Consider the following 21931-nt stretch of genomic DNA (forward strand, 5'->3'; position numbering starts at 1 on the left):
TTGCGACTGTGTAGGGTAACAATATACCCCCTCTTTTTATGTTGTTCACCACTTGACCTGGTCATAAGTGAGATTTAAACCATTGAGACAGTAGTGTGGGTAAACCCTATAGCCTAATCCTAATGACGGGTGCTCTACCCTTTACTTTAGTCTACATGCAAGTGCTTTCTCTGGTAGACACTTTGAAATAGAACACCATTGAGAAACAGGTGGACTGAYAGGTCAATTAAATGATATCCCTTTTTAATTAATAGAACAATGACTGGCCAAGAAATCCAGCGGTTCGTAACTCACAGTGGGATCAATACTGTGGCTTTTTAGGTCATTATCTGTGGCAGTTGCCCTGGAGATGAAAGACACTGATAAAGACTGAAGACCTCTCTCCAGGGGCGCTGTAAAGTGCACGGTCGAAACCGGGGCGGCTGCACCACAGGGCATTCAATAAACCCTTTCTCCCACAAAAATATGACAATACTCAAATGAATTCAATCAATGGGAACAGACACAGAGAGAGAGAGAAAGCAAGATAGTTCTGCAAGGGTATTAGTATAAGCACATTCACAAAAGGAGACATGACCACACAAATGTACAGCTGTGCTGTAGTAGACAAAAGTTCCATAGCAGACAAACAGAGAGACAGGCAAACAGAGAGACAGGGGCAGTGTCCCAGGTGCGAACAAAACATCCCACAGAACACGCTGTTGTACAATTACAGATGCACCCAAGCAGACACTCAATCTGCAACACCTGGCCATTGAAATACAAACTATGCTTCTATATCCGGAATTTGAATTCCTGGTTTTATCTAATTCTGGTAATGTCAAACAGGCTTTTCCAACGAGGTAAAACACACAAACAGATATGGTCACTCCAGACTGGCAGAGAAAGCGTCTCATGATCATCATTCATACTGAGACTATGATCATATTGAAAGCAAACAATGTACTATATGCATGCTTCCTCTTTGGGCCTCATTTGCAACTGCATTCAATACTCATCTGGTGAGTGGAGCTGTCTTCATTGATCTGCAAATGGATTTTGTTGGATTGTCACTTGGGAAAAGTAAAGGTTCTGCTGCCGGTTTGTCTGCTGAATGTTTACTGCCCACCAGTGTCTTGTTCCCATGTCCATGTTGTCTGGTTTCATCCATGGAAATGGCTTCTGATGTCTGCTATTTTCCTATCCTGTGGCTGTTAAATTTAAAGTGGAGAGGTTTTGGAGCGTTGAGTTTGGAGCGGTGTGTTGAGTTTGTAAGAGACTATAAAACAAAATACTATTTTAGCTTGTCAACCTTTCAAACGGGACTGAAAAATAGGGACATTTTATTAACTTGATGAGGTAAAATAACTACCTATTTCTGCTCTGCCAAGATGGATAGATTCACCAGTATTTTGGAACCCAACACTGGCAAACTCCCCAAAACTATAAAGAAACAGTAAGAGGGTTATCTTCAACTTTTCCTTTGGATTTTTGGGTAGAGTAGCTATCAAACGGACACTTTTACAAAAAAATTAAATTTGTCCTTCAAGAAAATATAAACTCAAATAACCACGCTGATTCAACGCTTCAAGATTTCTTCAATCGCGTGGACTGGGATATGTTCCGGATAGCCTCAGACAACAACATTGATGTATACGCTGATTCGGTGAGCGAGTTTATTAGCAAGTGCATCGGTGATGTTGTACCCATGGTGACTATTAAAACCTTCCCCAACCTGAAACCGTGGATTGATGGCAGCATTCGTGCAAAACTGAAAGCGTGAAAAACTGCATTTAATCATGGCAAGGCGACGGTAAACATGACCAAATACAATCAGTGTAGCTATTCCCTCCGCAAGGCAATCAAACAAGCTAAGCATCAGTACAGAGTAGAGTAGGGTCGCAATTCAACGGCTCAAACACGAGACATATGTGGCAGGGTCTACAGTCAATCACGGATTACAAAAAGAAAACCAGCCCCGTCGTCTTGCTCCCAGACAAACTAAACAACTTCTTTGCTTGCTTTGAGGACAATACAGTGCCACTGACACAGCCGGCTACCAGAACCTGCGGGCTCTCCTTCACCGCATCCAACGTGAGTAAAACATTTAAACGTGTTAACCCAAAGCTGCAGGCCCAGACGRCATTCCTAGCCGCGTCTTTAGAGCATGCGCAGACCAGCTGCTGTTCCAGTCTGCTGTTCCCACATGCTTCAAGAGGGCCACCATTGTTCCTGTTCCCAAGAAAGCTAAGGTAACTGAGCTAAACGACTATTGCCCCGTAGCACTCACTTTCATCATATGAAGTGCTTTGAGAGACTAGTCAAGGATCATATCACCTCCACCCTACTAGACCCACTCCAATTTTCTTAATGCCCCAATAGGTCCACTCATAGGACTTCATGTTACACAATACATATATGTTTTGTTCGATAAAGTTCCTATTTATATCCAAAAACCTGTGGAGCTTCATCTCCACAGCCATAAACAACCTCATCAGCTAATGGGCTATATATCCCACTGCTTATGTTGTGTCTTAGTCGGGAAGTTGTTTTATCTGCTGTCCAGGGTGTAGGGAAGTTGTTTCATCTGCTGTCCCGGGTGTAGGGAAGTTGTTTTATCTGCTGTCCAGGGTGTAGGGAAGTTGTTTTATCTGCTGTCCAGGGTGTAGGGAAGTTGTTTTATCTGCTGTCCCGGGTGTAGGGAAGTTGTTTTATCTGCTRTCTAGGGTGTAGGGAAGTTGTTTTATCTTCAGTCCTGGGAAGTTTGGTTTTGGTATTGTAAACATTACGAATGGGTGTATGGGTTTGTTGTTGGTCTTTATGTATATGTACGAGTATATGTGGAAATTAATTTCCTCTTTGGAAGACAAAAAATATATAATCTAAACACACACATGCACGCACACACACACAGTCAAACAAACAGAAACTGAGACCGGATCAACCCTGGGCTGGAGAAAACCCTCATACAGAGAGACAGACAGAAAAAGGTTTGTTTGTGTGAGCATGGAGGGCAGGGGCGGGGTGTGTGTCTGTGTGTCTGTGGATGAAGAAAAACACTCCAGGGMAAACTGAATACAACAGATGAAGAGAAGACAACATTAGTAAGCCTTAGTGTGCATTACTGCTATGTATGTCAGAGGGAATCAGTGCAGTGCTCTAAGATCTGACAGTAAAATGTGAGTCATCATCTCTAATTGTGCTGCTCATGATGAGAACTGTAGAGGACTCCTGAGCAGAGTAGGCTGGTGAAGGGAGGACGGCTCATAACAATGGCTGGAATGGACCGAATGGAATGGTATCAAACAAATGGAAAACTAAAATCAGCAAAAAAAAGAAACGTCCCTTTTTCAGGACCCTGTCTTTCAAAGATAATTCGTAAAAATCCAAATAACTTCACAGATCTTCATTGTAAACGGTGTAAACACTGTTTTCCATGCTTGTTCAATGGACCATAAACAATTAATGAACATGCACCTGTGGAACGGTCGTTAAAAGACACTAACAGCTTACAGACGGTAGGCAATTAAGATCACAGTTACGAAAACATAGGCCACTAAAGAGGCCTTTCTACTGACTCTGAAAAACACCAAAAGAAAGATGCCCAGGGTCCCTGCTCATCTGCGTGAACGTGCATTAGGCATGCTGCAAGGAGGCATGAGGACTGCAGATGTGGCCAGGGCAATAAATTACAATGTCCGTACTGTGAGACACCTAAGACAGTGCTACAGGGAGACAGGATGGACAGCTGATCGTCCTTGCAGCGGCAGACCACGTGTAACAACACCTGCACAGGATTGGTACATCCGAACATCACACCAGGTACAGGATGGCAACAACAACTGCCCGAGTTACACAAGGAACGCACAATCCTTCCATCAGTGCTCAGACTGTCCGCAATAGGCTGAGAAAGGCTTGACTGATGACTTGTAGGCCTGTTGTAAGACAGGTCCTCACCAGATATCACCGGCAACAACGTCGCTTATGGGCACAAACCCATCGTCGCTGGGCCAGACAGGACTGGCAAAAAGTGCTCTTCACTGACGAGTCGCGGTTTTGTCTCACCAGGGGTGATGTTCGGATTTGCGTTTATCGTCGAAGGAATGAGGCCTGTACTCTGGAGCGGGATCGATTTGGAGGTGGAGGGTCCGTCATGGTCTGGGGTGGTGTGTCACAGCATCATAGGACTGAGCTTGTTGTCATTGCAGGCAATCTCAACGCTGTGCGTTACAGGGAAGACACCCTCCTCCCTCATGTGGTACCCTTCCTGCAGGCTCACACAGAACCCAAACCAGCTGCGTGGGTGTGCCATCGTGCGCCATCGTGCATAAATGTATTTTGTCCGATCACACGATCACGACATGCAGGTTAAAATATCGAAACAAACTCTGAACCAATTTTATTAAATTTGGGGACAGGTTGAAAAGCATTACACATTTATGGCAATTTAGCTAGCTAGCTTGCACTTGCTAGCTAATTTGTCCGATTTAGCTAGCTTGCTGTTGCTAGCTAATTTGTCCTGGGATATAAACATTGAGTTGTAATTTTACCTGTAATGCACAAGGTCTTCTACTCCGACAATTAATTCACACATAAAATGGTCAACCTTATCGTTTCTAGTCATCTCTCCTCTCCGTCATCACCATGTTCATACAAATATTTACACATATTAAGTTTGCTGAAAATAAACGCAGTTGACAGAGAGGACGTTTATTTCTTTGCTGAGTTTATGACTATGAGCCTGTCATCCCCATTTAAAGTGCAACCAGTCACCACTGCTCCTCAGTCGTAGTGTGGTTTAACACGCTAGTCTCTGTCCTGAGAGAAGGGGCAAAATGAAGAGAACAAAGACTCAAATAAAATAAAATATTATTGGTCACATACACGTGTTTAGCAGATGTTATTGCGGGTGTAGCGAAATGCTTGTGTTTCTAGCTCCGACAGTGCAGTAATATCTAACAATTATGGGCTTAACAATTTCACAACATACACCCAATACACACAGTCTAAGTAAAGGAATGGAATTAAGAATATATAAATATATGGACGAGCAATGTCAGATAGAAGCTGTTTTCAGTTGCTCAGTCCCAGCTTTGATGCAGCTGAACTCGCCTTCTGGATGATAGCGACAGGAAAAGGCAGTGGCTCGAGTGATTGTCATCCGTCATGATCTTTTTGGCCTTCCTATGACGTCGGGTGCTGTAGGTGTCCTGGAGGGCAGGTATTTTGCCCCCGGTGATGCATTGGCAGACTGCACCACCCTCTCTTGAGAGCCCTGCGGTTGTGCGTGGTGCAGTTGCCATACCAGGTGGTGATACAGCCTGACAGGATGCTCTCAATTGTGCATCTGTAAAAGTTTGTGAGGGTTTTAGGTGACAAGCCACATTTATTCAGCCTCCTGAGGTTGAAGAAGCTGAAGAACACTCTCTGTGTGTGTGTACCATTTCAGTTTGTCAGTGATGTGTACGCCGAGGAACTTGAAACTTTCCACCTTCTCCACAATAGTCATTTAGTTCAGTTACCTTTGCATTCTTGGGTACAGGAACAATGGTTGACCCCGTGAAGCAATGTAACGCAGTGGTGTTCGCTCTCTCCTCACACCACTCTGCTTGTTCTCCCTGTTCTTGGTTGTTTTTCAGAGGGATTTCCATGTGTCCTCAGAGCAGAACATCCTCCCTTTCTTCCTTGTCGTAAATTCATTCGGACACACAGATTGCGATCAGAGCAGAGGAGACATCTGAGAAGCGGACGAGGTGCACACTAGGATGTTGGGATGTGTTGGTAACACAGTGAGTACTGTTGATACTGTCGGCTTAAACTGTCTGAAGTTGGCCTGACATGCTCAGTCAGACAGAAGGGAAAGGCTCAAATGGGAAAGGAAGGGAAAGGGGATACCTAGTCAGTTATACAACTGAATGTATTCAACTGACATGTGTCTTCCACATTTAACCCAACCCCTCTGAATCAGGGACAAGCTATCCTTCGTTACCCTCAGTATCCTTCACCAGACATTGAGCACACCTGGGAGGAGGCGGGAGTCAGGAAGAGAGAAGGGAATACTGCAATCTATCAGACATGAGAGCTACACGCCTCCATTTCTTGAGCATTTGTCGCCCAAACTTGCACAAATGTGTTTCTCTCTGACTCATGGTGCCCAGAGACTTTCAGGCTCTAAACATCAGTCATTCACTGACTAGCAGCAGAGAGGGTCCCCAGGGTACTGAGGCTGTCAGTCATGACTCTTAATGTAACTAACTGCGATCTCTGGGAACTCCCATTTGGATCGAGCCAGGCGCTGCTCTCTCAAAGGCCCATGCATATCAGCCACTGTTCACCCATTTTCCCAGTACAGAAACCAGTCAGTATGACAGCCCTTGTAAATAACTGTTTGTCTGTGAGGTGAATGGTGACATCCCTGAAAGATGTCACCAACAAAGCGTGAGTATGTGAATGATGTGTTTGATGACAAAGTTGTGGAGAGTGAGTTGCTAGTGTTGCAAGCAAAAACTGTACAGGCTCTTATGTCCACTTTAGTCCAGGATAGAACAAATTCAGTCAACCACAGGGGGACCATTCCAAATGCAGCTTACTATAGGTTTATAATAAGGTGTGTGACTGTGGTGTGTCCTGTATACAGGAAGGCCTTCCTCCCCCTTGACTGATAAATATTTCAAATGGCCCATATCAGCTGGAAACAGAGGCAGGGTGACTGATGAACAGGCTGGGGCAGTGAGTGAGTGAAGGAGTGAGTGAAGGAGTGAGTGAGTGAAGGAGTGAGTGAGTGAAGGAGTGAGTGAGTGAGTGAGTGAGTGAGTTGAGTGAGTGAGTGAGTGAGTGAGTGAGTGAGTGAGTGAGTGAGTGAGTGAGTGAGTGAGGATTGTGAGAGAGAGAAAGAAACATTAAGCTCAACCAGAATCCTCTAGACTTCTCAATCACAATGAATGAAATTGAAGATAAAATCCAAACTTTAAAATTAAAGAAGGAATGCAGACCAGACAACATCAGTAATGAAATGGTGAAACTGAGCAGCCCTAAACTGGTGGACGCAACTGCTTACATGATTTATTAACTTCATACTGGTAACTGGATGTTTCCCTGTAGATGTGGAATGAAGGTTTATTACACCCATTTACAAAAAAGGAAACAAATTTGACCCCAATAACTACAGAGTGTGCAGTAATCTGGGGGAAAATATTTAACAGCATCATGAATACCAGAATACTTTCCTTCCCAAAGAAACACAATTCCCTGAATAAATGTCAATTTGTCTTCCTCCCTAAACATCGCACCTCAGATCACATTTACTTCCTCCACACTCTCATGAATCTAAAAATCAAAAGGAACACAACAAGAACAAAGATGAGCACTAACAGTACATTTAGAAAATACTTCAATCATGATCTTTAAAGAAGAAAGTCAGATCGCAGGGAAACCACTACCAGTTACCAACAGTGGAACTACACTAAAGCACAATACCAGCTATAATGACCTGGCCTGGAGATAAACTAATCTGGGAGTTACAGCCTGGCTACAAAGGCACTGCGTGGAAAAACCAGAAGAGTGTGTTACGCTATCAAATACAAATTCAGTAATACAAATATCCCTATAATTYTGTCCTTCTGACCTCAATACTACTGTATGGTAGCAAAGTATGTGGACCCATCTCTGACCCTGACTTCAGCAAATGGAAAAAAGTCCCCATTGGAAAATTTCTGTTAGAATTTATCAAAAGTATTTTAGGTGTATTTTAAAACTAAACTTGATCGTTATCATTGGCAGAATATCTAAGCCTCCAAGACGTAAAAAGAAGAAAAACCCTCTCAGAATACTGACTCAGCGACCACAGTCTGGAAATTGAAAGAGGCAGACACCTTAAATCTTGGCTCCCAAGATATCAGAGAATATGGAGKTATTGTGATTTACAGGAGCTAGAAACTGAGATGCACTTCCTGTGTTCCTGCCCAAAATATGACAACATAAGGGAAACATAGTATGCAGATATAGAAAATGATATACCAAACTTTAGACAGATCCCTGATGTGGATAAACTCCCCATCCTGCTTGGAGAGGAGAAGCAACTGCTAAGCTGGCAGCTCCATTTGTCACCCTGTGACACACACAGAGATGGGATAGACTTTGCGGTTGTTAGTGTTTTTGTTATGTTTCATTGTGTTATGTTTTTCTTTTCTTTCCTTATTGAATCAATTTTACTAATTTCATTTCTATACATACTTAGACAACACTTGATGTATGCATTTAATCCTCCCAGAATGAAGACTGAGCTCAGGGACAGAGAGGATGGAGACAGAGATAGAGAGTAAGAAAGTGTGAGAGTGAGCGAGATTAAAGGATATAATCCTGCCAGACAGAAGAGCTTCAGGGCTTCAACCTGAGCTCAGAGACAAAGAGGATGGAGACAGCTGTGTACAGATATCCTCTGAACTGAGAACATCAGATGGGGACCAACACATCTCTGGGACAGCTTTCACCCCATGACTGAAGTGACTGGTTGTAGTGACTGCAGTGCTCAGTATGTGTCTGGGACTGGTCATTCATCAAGTGGACACCAGTAGAGCAATTTTCTGCTACATCAACAAACCATTCAGCCTAGTTGACACACATACACACACACACACTCACACATTTTTCATGCCTCTGAATGCATTTGTGAGGTGTGCAAAGATACGCAAAGAATTGGGACTCGTAGGAATTATAAATTTTAATTACACACCTAGCAGATGTTCATTATACAAACAGAACACAATATCATAATGAGCCCTTCATAGACCTGTAAAGATGATGACACTCAACTGTGTCTTCTATGTCATGTACACCCAGACTTCTAAAATCCAATGGAGAATATACACTGTGTAGTTACTGAAAATGTCACCCTTTTTTTGCCCTCACAATGTAATACATTGTGACTCTCAGAACTTGAAGTGAATCACCACCGCTCTCTCTCCAAATGACATTGTGAAATGATGAGTGTTTAATGCTGTGGCTTGTTTTTTCCAATAAATTCTCATTTCATTTAGAAAGTGTTGGCTCAATCCTGAGCTCGGAGAATCATTTTTTAAAAATTGAAATGTTGCAGACCGCACGCACACGTGCACGCGCACGCACATACACACACAGCTGCATCAGCATTTTGGGTCCCTGCACAACAAGGCCAGAGGCCCACAATGTTCTATTTAGTCTTTAAAGAATTTAATGTTCTGAGAGATATGAGGGAAAAAAAGGTTTAATAGAGGCTGAAAAATCCCAATATTCAGCCAAAACCTAACCCTACAAATATCACTGTTGGGAGATTTGAAAAGCCACAGTCAGTCAATTAACAATATAATAATACAATTGGCAAAAATATTAATCTTTCATTTACAATCTTTGGGTACTATGAGATTAGAAAGGTCCAGAACTCATGTAAGACATCACAGCACATTTGAAAAATGTATATGGCACATGGAAATCAAGAGAGGGTGGTCTACAGAGATAGGTGGGATGGACATATAACTGAGGGCTGGGATTAAAAGATCATCTCTAATAGTTATGACCGAAAACTACATACATCATGTATACATGAGTACCTTTTAATGTGCAATGTTTATATCAAACTATATTTATGTCATTTAATACTGTATATAAAAATACTATGTTTGCAAAATATATGAATAATGTATACTGAGCATACAAAACATTAAGAACACCTGCTCTTTCCATGACAGACTGACCAGGTGAATCCAGTGAAAGTTATGATCCCTTATTGATGACATTTGTTAAATCCACTTCAAGCAGTGTAGATGAAGGGGAGGAGACAGGTTAAAGAAGGATAACTAAGCCTTTAGACAATTGAGATATGGATTGTGTATGTGTGTTATTCAGATTTAAGTGTCTTTGAACAAGGTATGGTAGTAGATGCCAGGCGCACCAGTTGTGTCAAGAACTGCAACGCTGCTAGGTTTTTCACGCTGAACAGTTTCCCGTGTGTGGTCCACAACCCAAAAGACATCCATCCAACTTGATACAACTGTGGGAAGCATTGGAGTCAACATGAGCCTGTTCTGAGGGCAAAGGGTGGGGTGCAACTCAATATTAGGAAGGTGTTCCAAATGTTTGGTATACTCAGTGTATACTGTATGTAACAAAATAGCTGTAAAAAACTCAAATGTAAAACAAAGTTAATATGGGTCAATATGTTTCATTTATTTTAAGTATAATAACTATAGCGAGATAGTTCCATGTAGCTGAAACCAGATTTGAAACCAGATTTAAAGTTGGCAAGGCAGCGGGGTTTGAGTAGGTATTGACGAGGATGCTTAAAGCCAACCTCTTCAGGAATGGAGGAAGCTGCTTGATGGCATGTTGAAGTTGGCAAGCCAGCGGGGTTTGTGGAGTTTAAATTTTTTTTATTTTAATGTTTTATTGCGCCTGTCATAACATTTAGTTTAGTGTCCTGGTTCAGCTTCCTCATATGGGCAAGTCAGAATACCCTAGAGAGTTGTGCAGGTCAGTGGTAAAATTGTAGGGAGAAACCAAAATGCACTCTGAGACATGCAAGAGGGGTAAAGGAATAATATATTTTTTAAACTAGCACAGACTGAACCACCAATACGTAATACTGACATTATGATGCAGACTCTGGCCTATGCCCTCTCCCAGGCCCACCCTTGGCTGCACCCCTGCCCAGTCATGTAAAATACAGAGATTAGGGCCTAATAAATTTATTTCAATTGAATGATTTCTTAAGATGAAATGTAACTCAGTCAAATCGATGAAATTGTTGCATGTTGTGTTTATATTTTTGTTCAGTATCATTTATAAAATACCCTCAAAGACTGGGCTAATAACAAAAAAGTTAACAATGGAGCAAATGCATCCCATGGCATTTTCACATGCAAGTAACACTTGATCTACGTGATACATCTGTAGTTCTTAATTAATGATTCAGTGGCAAAATGAGAGTTCAGAGCCAGTGTCCAGAACATTTTAATGTGGTGTCCAAAGTGGTTTAGGGGGGAACATACTATTTTGAACCTTAACAGCGCCTGTTTAATATGTCAACAACATTTATTGATCTTGAATCGCATCGCAATGTCTGCATATGATTCCAAATCCGCCAGTTGAAAAACGCATTTTCTTATTTCGCCAACGGATCTCCGTCTACCAGCAGGAAACCTAATTTCTTCATTTGATCCTCGTTGGCTTTCGTAGGTATGGATGTCATGGCAACTAAATAAACAAATATTTGCCTTCATGATCAAAATGGAGAGAGATTTTTGATGTGATGACTCTGACGAGTGAGAAGCTGGTAAGAGCCTGTCGTCGCGAGTTAATCATTTAAGAGATTTAACTGTACATTTGGTCACATGTCACATGAAGTTATGCCGTCTTTATATCACTAAATATGCACGTATCGTGTAATGTTGTATTGGTACTCTTGAATAGGATACCCTACTTTTGTTTTCACAGGGGGGTTTAAATCGCGAGAAAAAGGGGGAAAAACGTCACAGGTAGGCGTGTCCAGTCCGAGCATAGAAAATGACGCGTTATGTATCAAAAAGTTACGATCAGTGTAAAAAAAAAATATATATATCAGAATTTGTCATGAGCCCCTAAAACGGCTGCCTTCCACTGCAGCGCCATCTAAGCATACATGGCCTACACATATGTCCTCTGTCTCGACGACGATGGCAGTATTATCAGCAGCACCTGTATTTCTACTAAATAAATGCGTTATATAATATTTCTGTTTAAATTAAATATTTTTTCTTTAATTTTCTTTTCTCTGCCCCTGCTCTGAAAGCGCCTCGTTGTAAGCAGCTTAATTTCAATGAAAGTAATGTTTTCAATCATATCGCGTGAAGCATTGCAATACAACTCTGTCAGGGTGGAACAGTCTATTATTATGAAATAGTCCATGGGTGGTTAATGACAGTTGTTTCTACGATTATAAGAAAACCATGGATTATATTCATATGAAATATATGTATATTTATGGAAAGCAATTATCAATCTATTATTCGTTGTATGGTATCATTAAGGCCCTGCATCTCAGTACAAGAGGTGTCACTGTAGTCCCTGGTTCGAATCCAGGCTGCATCACATCCGGCTGTGATTGGGAGGCCCATAGGGCGGCGCACAATTGGCCCAGCGTCGTCTGGGTTTGGCCGGGGTAAGCCGTCATTGTAAATAAGAATTTGTTCTTAACTGACCTGCCTATTTAAATAAAGGTTAAATAAAACAAATGTAAAAAATGATTACCCCCCTCCATTTCCTTTGCAACTTTGAAGCTTCAAAGGAAGCACTTCCTCAATGGCTGATGGCAGTGCCATCTGATAGCTATAGTGTAGAAGTCGCTCTGGATAAGAGTGTCTACTAAATGACTAAAATGTAAATTCAGATCCTTTTTCTTGAAGTACCCTTCACCCTGTCACCTGAATGCAGTGTGTCTCAAAGATTAAATGGGTCCTTGCACAGGGGAAAAGTGCACTTCAGCTAGTATGTATGCCAAATCGCTTACACAAGCACCTGGATGTCAGACTGAGTTGTATACAACAAGTCTACTGTTCTGTCGAGGCTAAAGCCAGAAACACTGGGGAGAGGTGGGAGTCTACTCTTGGCTGAATGGACCTTGTCTACAGCAGGGTTCAAAAAGTTCCTATAAAATGTAGGCATAGGACCCTCCCAAGACAAAGCTTTATTGCCCCATTAGATTTTGTGGAAGTGTAGTAATGAGATGGGAATTAAAGGCAATTCATGTTCTGCCACAAGTAGCCTAACATTCACAGCCACAAAATTGAGAGTTGACAATAGGCCTACCATGATGGCGCTGACATCAAAGCAAGTTACCTGACTGGTTGTGCATCACGTCGCTGAAACTTGCATTTAGTCTACCTGTCCTTACCGGCCGTTTACAGTAGAGATCCTTTGAACGAATTGGGGGCGATGAAACAATGGAGCCCATTCCTTTTCATTGAAGGGAAGAGGGCGGGGACCATTGGGAGCTTGAACAGAGCGGAACTTAAGTTGGGGAAAGCTGAACTTTTGTCGCGTTGCAATTGACCAATCGAAGCTCACTATAGTTTCCTACCCCTACTGGATTGGCTGTTGATACGTAGCACTACCTAGCCTGCTTGCTAGCACAGACATGAGGGCGAAGCTAGCATGGCTATCCGAATTAACATGTTCAAAGGATCTCGGCCATCACACTATACAACCGGCAGTCCCCTAGCCTCACCCTCACGTGGGTGCTAACAAGCTAGCAATCAAGCTAGGTAGTGATAAGTATCAACAGCCATTGTCAGACAATCCAGAAGAGGTTGGAAGCTATGGTGAGCTTTGATTGGTCACTCGTTCACTTTTCCCCAACTTTAGTCCAGCCCTGTTCAAATAAAACATTGCTCAAAGGTCCCCCGCCCAATCCACAACTCTGAAAAGGGTGAAATTGAGGCCCACAATTCGGGGCATTCCTGCATGTCGGCATTCCTGTCAGGCACTGTTTTCCCGCAGTTCCGTTAAAGACAGCGAGAGCAGGTGTTCGGCAGGCGGGAGCGTAGGACACTGTGTGCTAGCTTAGCCAGCTACTCCTAAAGAGGACTCCGGCACACAACAGGCGGGAGGCGGTGGCGACACCGTGTGCTAACTACCTATCAAGCTAGCTAGCACACAGTGTCACTAACTATCAACCTGACTAACACAGTGTCATTTACTAGCAAGCTAGCTAGTACATGGTGTCGCCCTAGCCTCCTATCTGCTGTGCTAGCGGGAGGCGGGGACGACCAGTAGACAGTGTCCTTTGCCTCTGTCTGTCAGGCATGGTTTACTCCCTTACACAGCAGGCAGAAAGTGGGGGAGACACCGTGTGCTAGCTAGCACAAGATGTCGTTAACTTAACTAGCCAGCTATCTAGCACATGGTGTCGCCCCAGCCTCCAGCCTGCTGTGCTAGTGGGAGGCGACCGGTAGACAGTGTCCTTCGGTCCTGCCTGTCAGTCACCGTTTTCCCGCTCCTGCCAGTCTACCGATGTCACTCCCGCTAGCTAGCAAGGGCRTTTATGCAGGAACCAATGGGGTGCCCGACAGGGGGGTGGTCCTGCAGATGCAGGAATGCCTCGAATTACGGTTTGCAGTTGCACACTATTGGCATCTAGCTTTCCTTCCATTGAAAGTGAATGGCTTCAGATGTTTCACCATGGGATGCAACTGTAAAGTGTGAAATGAACCAGTGGCGGTCGGTGCCGTTTAAGATTAGCCTTAATTATACAGCATATTGGTTGACTGTCATTCATATTCCATTCACCCAGCTCAATGTAACACTGATAGGTTTAGGCTACTACATGATACTCAAAATTTGCATATACCCATCATGATGTTGCTACAACCTCGTCTACGAATGAAAGTTTGTAACAGGCGCACAGGTCAAGAGATAAATTGGAATAATCACGGTGAAAGGCTGTGGCACATTCAATGCCATCTCACACACTCTTGCCTGCATCTAGCTGATCTAGGGTGTAATTATTAGTCCAACAGTTGCAAACGAATGTTTCTATTGTACAAATTCAGGTGGATTTATCCCAGTTTCGTTCTGTTTGCTTCTGTTTAAGAAACGTTTTTCAACAGAATCGGCAGAATGAATACACCGCTATTCACCACCCGTACACACAGTTCACTTTCATAGCACAGCATGATCACTTTGCTTGTTGTATAATTCCCACTTGCATCTACGCGCTCTCCTCCTCTCACCTTTTCTTTTTGCTTGAGGAATTCAGTGCACAACACAACAGCTGTCTGCCTTTCACCACAGCCTACATTGTTGTCAATATCACCATATTAGCTAACGTCATAGTCAACATATCTACTAGAACTAATGTGTTTGGTAAACACGCTACAATCATGCAATACAGTTTACAGCAAGCAGTTTAGCAGTTACACCGGCAGGCCCCAGTGGCAATAAATTAATACAACCAGAAGCTTACCTTGACTTGGAAGAGTTCCAGTATTGGCTAGCCAGCTAGCTAACATAAATAGCATTCCTCTCTGTTTGAGCCAGGTGTTTGGGTAAGCTAAATTAGTTAGCTGAATTAGCTAGGTAAGTAAGTGAAAGTTCTTTTTTTAAATACAATGAAATATACCTAGATCTCTTGCTCACTCTGCTGCTTTTCCTTACTTTTTGAAGAAATTGATTTGTTAAAAACTGTTCAACTATTGACTTTCTTTTTGAGTCAACTACTCACCACATTTCATGCACTGCAAYACTAGCTAGCTAGCTTTAGCTTATGCTTTCAGTACTAGATTAATTCTCAGATTCTTTAATTGGGTGGACAACATGTCAGTTCATGCTGCAAAAGCTCTGATAGGTTGGAGGACGTCCTCCGGAAGTCATCACATTTACTGTGCAAGTCTATGGAAGGGGGTGAGAACCATGAACCTTCTAGATTTTGAATTGAAGTCAGTGGTGCTACCCCAKAGAGTCATGTTGAGGCTACTGTAGACATTCATTGCAAAACAGTGTTTTTTAATCAGTTATTTGGTGACATGTGAATATATTTAGCATTATTTTATCTAAAAAGTATACAAATTATGAAACATTAAAAAAGTTATGAAATTCACTGAGTAGGATGGTGATCCCCTTCTCCTCTGAGGCGCCACTGCTGTTAGCCTACAATAACCACCTTTTTTAGGAGCATGTATATTGTGTTTAAGCTGAGTTCAAATTGCACAATAACAATGGTGATTATCCATAAACTGACACTTTAACTGCCTTTTCCATTTTATWAAAATGGAAATTAATGTCTATTCACAAATATCCTGAAGGTCGCTTTTGGAGATGTGTGGCACGCTGTTTATATTCATGTTAGCCTACTCACAGAATCACTGGCGTTTTTGCGCAACTGTTCCTCCTCTCCAACGACCGAAGATTCTACTACCAGCTTCTCGAAGCATGCAGAGCCGAGAGAGGAGCTCTTCTGATGGGACAGGATTAAATGGGAGACGATGAGCTTCGGGCTGTCATGTCCCGTTAGCTCTGGCTTGCTCGCGGACGCTCTATCAGCCCCCAGTAGCTGATGCAGAGGTTGCCCGGTGCTGCTGCTCCCAGGCGCTGTACCATCGAGGGACTGGTCAGCCGGGAAAGGCGTCGGGGTAGAGCAGCAGAGATTRGGCTGTGAGGACGAAAAGAAACGGTCTAGCTCTTTCTTTTTCCTTTTAAACATCCATAACCCGGTCTCCTTTTTACTGTCGGGACTGCGACGCCCAGAGCCCAGTTTGGGGCTCAAAAACGGTTTGGTTTTGTCTTGGAAATTCTTCCACATTCTTCGTTGGTATGAAATCGATTCCTGTCCCTTCGCGGCGCTATCATCCTTAGGGTTGTCCTCCATAGTACTAGTACAGCAACCTGCCAGTCTGAGCGYGCAGCTTAGTGAATGTCACCGTTGGCTAATGATAGGCTACAGCAGTACTTCTACTGATCAATTTCCAGCGCCAAGGAGCCGCATTGACAAAGGGTGTGTGTATTGTTCTTCGGGAGCGCGTCTTCCCTGAATATGTGCAGMTGAAGTGTGAATTTCWTGACAAACGTGGTGTGTAGCTGTCAAACGGTAAAATGATGGAGCGGAAGCCGTTGCGCGTGCAATAATTGTGAAGTTCACACAGGCTRCTTGGACAGAACAACCACATTGGAGACAATTGACAACAAATAAACATACTWTGGCTTTTAATAACTTGTTATTCTTTGGTTGTTACTATTTACACGTTTTTTTGTATTTYCAATATCAATTTCATGTAAYGAAGACTGAACATATTAAAAGCTGTGATGCGCCTCCACCTGGTCAACCCATGTCAGTGTGTGTAAATTATCTACATGTCCTGATTGCATTGCATAATTGATGCCATTGATTTGTCTCCCTAGGCAGACAGGTTGYCTTCCACATTAACAATGTCCTAGCAACATATTAGTGATGTTGCCCTAGGTCTGGGATTTCTGATATGCTACAGATTAATGTTTAGCATTTTGCAAGAGGTTTGTGTAATGAATATCAGCCTAATAAATTAAGCCTTTTGATGTCTTACCTAATCCTTTCCTCTCTGCTGTCTGAGAGAAAGGCACTCAAATGACCATTTTGGGTGAGCTCCAGAATCATCACATTGAACAGCTGCTGGCTCTCGTTGGAAGATTGCCCTAATCTTGCATTGTGTATCTTTAGCTGTGCTGAAACGCCAACCACGATGCCAGGCACCTTACAGTAAACCTCAATATTGTGTGGAATGTGATTCAATATGCTTTTAAGTTCAATTGTCAGTAGGCAACTTATATTACAACTTATATTACAACTTATATTGCAACTCATTTAACAACATGTAAGTAATGCTGGTTGTGCGACAGGCATACCCAGTGGAAATATACTATGAATCTCTTTATGTTTCCATCCATTTCTAATGGTTTTGTTAACATTATTTAAGCATTTTTTACTTCAGGTTTACCATAAATATCCGCTGGTGCAAGCAGATGTTTGCCAGAGGTGCATCTGCTTTTTGTCTTCTGAAGGCCCTAAAAATTGTTTAAAGACTCCAGCCACTCCAGTCATAGACTGTTCTCTCTGCTACCGCACGGCAAGCGGTACCGGAGCATCAAGTCTAGGTCCAAAAGGCTTCTTAACAGCTTCTACCCCCAAGCCATAAGCCTGCTGAACAGCTAATCAAATGGCTACCTTGACTATTTGCATTGACTGGACTATTTGCATTTTTAACGCTGCTGCTACTCGCTGTTTATTATCTATGCATAGTCACTTTCCTACCTACATGTACAAATTACCTTGACCAACCTGTACTCCCGCACATTGACCCGGTACCGGTACCCCCTGTATATAACCTCAGTATTTTATTTTATTGTGTTATTTTTAATTATATTTTTTACATAAGTTTATTTAGTAAATATTTTCTTAACTCTATTTCTTGAACTGCATTGTTGGTCAAGGGCTTGTAAGTAAGCATTTCACGGTAAAGTCTACACCTGTTGTATTCGGCGCATGTGACTAATACAATTTGATTTGATTTGAATTCCTGTAAGATTCCTCATTAACACTTGTCCCTTGGCCTCGCCTCGTCTCAACATTGGTGTCTGTATGATCTGGATATCACTCTTCTTGCCTATGTACACAAATCAAGTCAGACAGGGTCGCTCTCTCACTATATCTGTCTGTCTGTCTGTCTGTCTGTCTGTCTGTCTGTCTGTCTGTCTGTCTGTCTGTCTGTCTGTCTGTCTGTCTGTCTTATTCCCTCTTATCTTTCTTACACACTCTCTTTTACACACACACACATTGCTTTTACACCTAGATGATGGCATTAAAATGGGGATTGCGAGGATGAATATTGTATCTGGTGCAATTTCACTGCCAATAAATGACGGACAGGCCAAGGACCAGGAAGTAGATTTATTGGTGAGGGAATTCAGTATCACCTGAGGACATTGGGGATATGAGGTGAGACACAGGTCGATGATCTGATGAACTGCTTGTTAATTTAGTGGACCTGAAGCACATCACCTTCAACCCCTATCACAATTGACACACTTGAAAAATAACCTAAATACTTAATCCAAACTCTGCTACAACTTCAACTCACATGTAAAGGTTGTTTCTCAGACTATAGATGGTGCAGGGGCTTGGAGAGAGACTGGCCTTTTCTCGATTCGATTTGCTCAACTTTTGCGTCCTCTGCTCCGTCAAAGTTAATCGAGGAGCGGTGGCGAGGAGAGTGAACGTGGATGAAAATGTGCTTGTATGAAATGAGAAGCTTCTTTTCCACTCCGTGTTATCAGGCAAATGACATTAAGGGTGGAATCCCAAAATAAATGTATAAAGTTATAAAAACAAATGTATAAATCTTATAGAGAAAAGGATAAGTAGCATATCGTTTTAAAATGTTGGCATGCTTTTTTCCTTTGAGAAAACAATAGCTCATTCAAAAGTGGTGTGGCAGATTTTCAAACTCTTCCATGAAGGACTCAGATAAGATACACTTGTGCTTCCTCACCAAAAGGAGGCTATCGAGGAGGGAAGGACCGTCTTCCATTTGCCTACTAACGAATTGACACACTCCTCGACCACTCAACCACTTATCGGTTTCCGGGTCACGGAGGAGAGCGGACGGAGGAAAGAAGACAGAGGACGGACTTTTGCCCAAATGAGAAATCCCCCTGTCTTTCCTTCTGTCCCGTTGGAAAATTAACCACCATCTTTAAAAATGGAGTCTGCAGTAGGGGAAACAGTGCCACTGTCCGCCCCATGGCCGTTGTTATTGTTTTTGTTTTGTTGAGAAAGCAGAGGTAAAGAGCATCACACAACGTGGTTAAATGTCCAAGGGGAAAAAATGATCAAATCACATGTGCCGAATACAACAGGTGTTGTACAGTGAAATGCTTACCTACAAGCCCTTAACCAACAATGCAGTTTTAATAAAAATAAAGGTTAAGTATAAAATAGATAAGTAAAAAAAWTTAAATAAAAGAAACAAATAATTAGAGAGCAGCAGTAAAATAACAATAGCGAGGCTATATACAGGGGGTACCAGTACAGAGTCAATGTACGGAGGCACCGGTTAGTTGAGGTAATTGAGGTAATATGTACATGTAGGTAGAGTTAACGTGACTATGCATAGATAATAAACAGAGAGTAGCAGCAGCATAAAAGAGGGGGGCAATGCAAATAGTCTGGGTAGCCATTTGATTAGCTGTTCAGGAGTCTTATGGCTTGCGGGTAGAAGMTGTAGGCTCTCAAGGCACTGCTTGCCGTGAGATAGCAGAGTGGACAGTCCATGACTAGGGTGGCTGGAGTGTTTGACAATTTTTAGGTCCTTCCTCTGACACTGCCTGGTATAGAGGTCATGGATGGCAGGAAGCTTGTCTCCAGTGATGTACTGGGCCGTACGTACTACCCTCTGTAGTGCCTTGCGGTCGGAGGCCAAGCAGTTGTCATACCAGGCAGTGATGCAACCAGTCAGGATGCTCTCGATGGTGCAGCTGAATACGTTTTTGAGGATCTGAGGACCCATGCCAAATCTTTTCAGTCTCCTGAGGGGGAATAGGCTTTGTCGTGCCCTCTTCATGACTGCCTTGGTGTGTTTGGACCATGATTCTTTGTTGGAGATGTGGACATCAAGGAACTTGAAGTTCTCAACCTGCTCCACTACAGCCCCGTCGATGAGAATGGGGGCGTGCTCAGTCCTCATTTTCCTGTAGTCCACAATCATCTCCTTTGTCTTGATCACGTTGAAGGAGAGGTTGTTGTCCTGGCACCACACGGTCTCATCGATGTCAGTGATCAGGCCTACCACTGTTGTGTCATCTGCAAACTTAATGATGGTGTTGGAGTCGTGCCTGGCCATGCAGTTATGAGGGAACAGGGAGTACAGRAGGGGGCTGAGCACGCACCACTGAGGGGCCCCCGTGTTGAGGATCAACGTGGCGGATGTGTTGTTACCTACCCTTACCACCTGGTGGCGGCCCATCAGAAAGTCCAGGATCCAGTTACAGAGGGAGGTGTTTAGTCCCAGGGTCCTTAGCTTAGTGATGAGCTTTGAGGGCACCATGGTGTTGAACACTGAGTTGTAGTCAATGAATAGCATTCTCACATAGGTGTTCCTTTTGTACAGGTGAGAATGGGCAGTGTGGAGTGCAATAGAGATAGCATCATCTGTGGATCTGTCTGGAATGAGAGTTTACAGTCTAGCCAGACACCTAGGTATTTATAGTTGTCCACATATTCTAAGTCAGAACCGTCCAGAGTAGTGATGCTAGTCGGGCAGGTGGGTGCGGGCAGCGATCGGTTGAAGAGCATGCATTTCGTTTTACTAGCATTTAAGAGCATTTGGAGGCCAAGGAAGGACTGTTGTATGGCGTTGAAGCTCGTTTGGAGGTTTGTTAACACAGTGTCCAAAGAAGGGCCAGATTGTTTCTTATGATAAATGTTTTTACTGTCCTTTTTGACATTTATCAATGTGTTATTCGATGCGTTTCTATGGGCTTTAGTAGTAAAGGCCAAAATCTATATTTGAGCAAATTATTTGTATATAAACTCAGCAAAAAAAGAAACGTCCCCTTTTCAGGACCCTGTCTTTCAAAGATAATTCGTAAAAATCCAAATAACTTCACAGATCTTCATTGTAAACGGTGTAAACACTGTTTTCCATGCTTGTTCAATGGACCATAAACAATTAATGAACATGCACCTGTGGAACGGTCGTTAAAAGACACTAACAGTTTACAGACGGGAGGCAATTAAGGTCACAGTTATGAAAACTTAGGACACTGAAGAGGGCTTTCTACTGACTCTGAAAAACACCAAAAGAAAGATGCCCAGGGTCCCTGCTCATCTGTGTGAACATGCCTTAGGCATGCTGCAAGGAGTCATGAGGACTGCAGATGTGGCCAGGGCAATACATTTCAATGTCCGTACTGTGAGACGCCTAAGACAGCGCTAAAGGGAGACAGGACGGACAGCTGATCGTCCTCGCAGTGGCAGACCATGTGTAAAAACACCTGCACAGGATCGGTACATCCGAACATCACACCTGCTGGACAGGTACAGGATGGCAACAACAACTGCCCGAGTTGTTCATTAATTCCCTCCATCAGTGCTCAGACTGTCCGCAATAGGCTGAGAGAGGCTGGACTGAGGGCTTGTAGGCCTGTTGTAAGTCAGGTCCTCACCAGACATCACCGGCAACAACGTCGCCAGATAGGACTGGCAAAAAGTGCTCTTCACTGACGAGTTGCGGTTTTGTCTCACCAGGGGTGATGGTCGGATTCGCGTTTATCGTCGAAGGAATGAGCGTTACACTGAGGCCTGTAATCTGGAGCGGGATCGATTTGGAGGTGGAGGGTCCGTCATGGTCTGGGGCAGTGTGTCACAGCATCATCGGACTGAGCTTGTTGTCATTGCAGGCAATCTCCAAGCTGTGCG

At 43.1% G+C, this 21931-nt stretch overlaps 1 protein-coding gene across 1 annotated transcript; it reads right to left on the bottom strand.

Annotated features, from left to right (window-relative positions):
• Positions 1–15569: 15569 nt before the first annotated feature.
• Positions 15570–16536, bottom strand: LOC111975114 (multiple C2 and transmembrane domain-containing protein 1). The gene has a single exon (XM_024003294.2). The coding sequence runs from the start codon at positions 16349–16351 to the stop codon at positions 15824–15826; it is 528 nt and encodes a 175-aa protein (XP_023859062.1). The 5' UTR covers positions 16352–16536; the 3' UTR covers positions 15570–15823.
• Between the last annotated feature and the right edge of the window lie 5395 nt (positions 16537–21931).

This window comes from Salvelinus sp. IW2-2015, linkage group LG15, assembly GCF_002910315.2.
Source record: "Salvelinus sp. IW2-2015 linkage group LG15, ASM291031v2, whole genome shotgun sequence".
Classification (NCBI taxonomy): Eukaryota; Metazoa; Chordata; class Actinopteri; order Salmoniformes; family Salmonidae; genus Salvelinus; species Salvelinus sp. IW2-2015.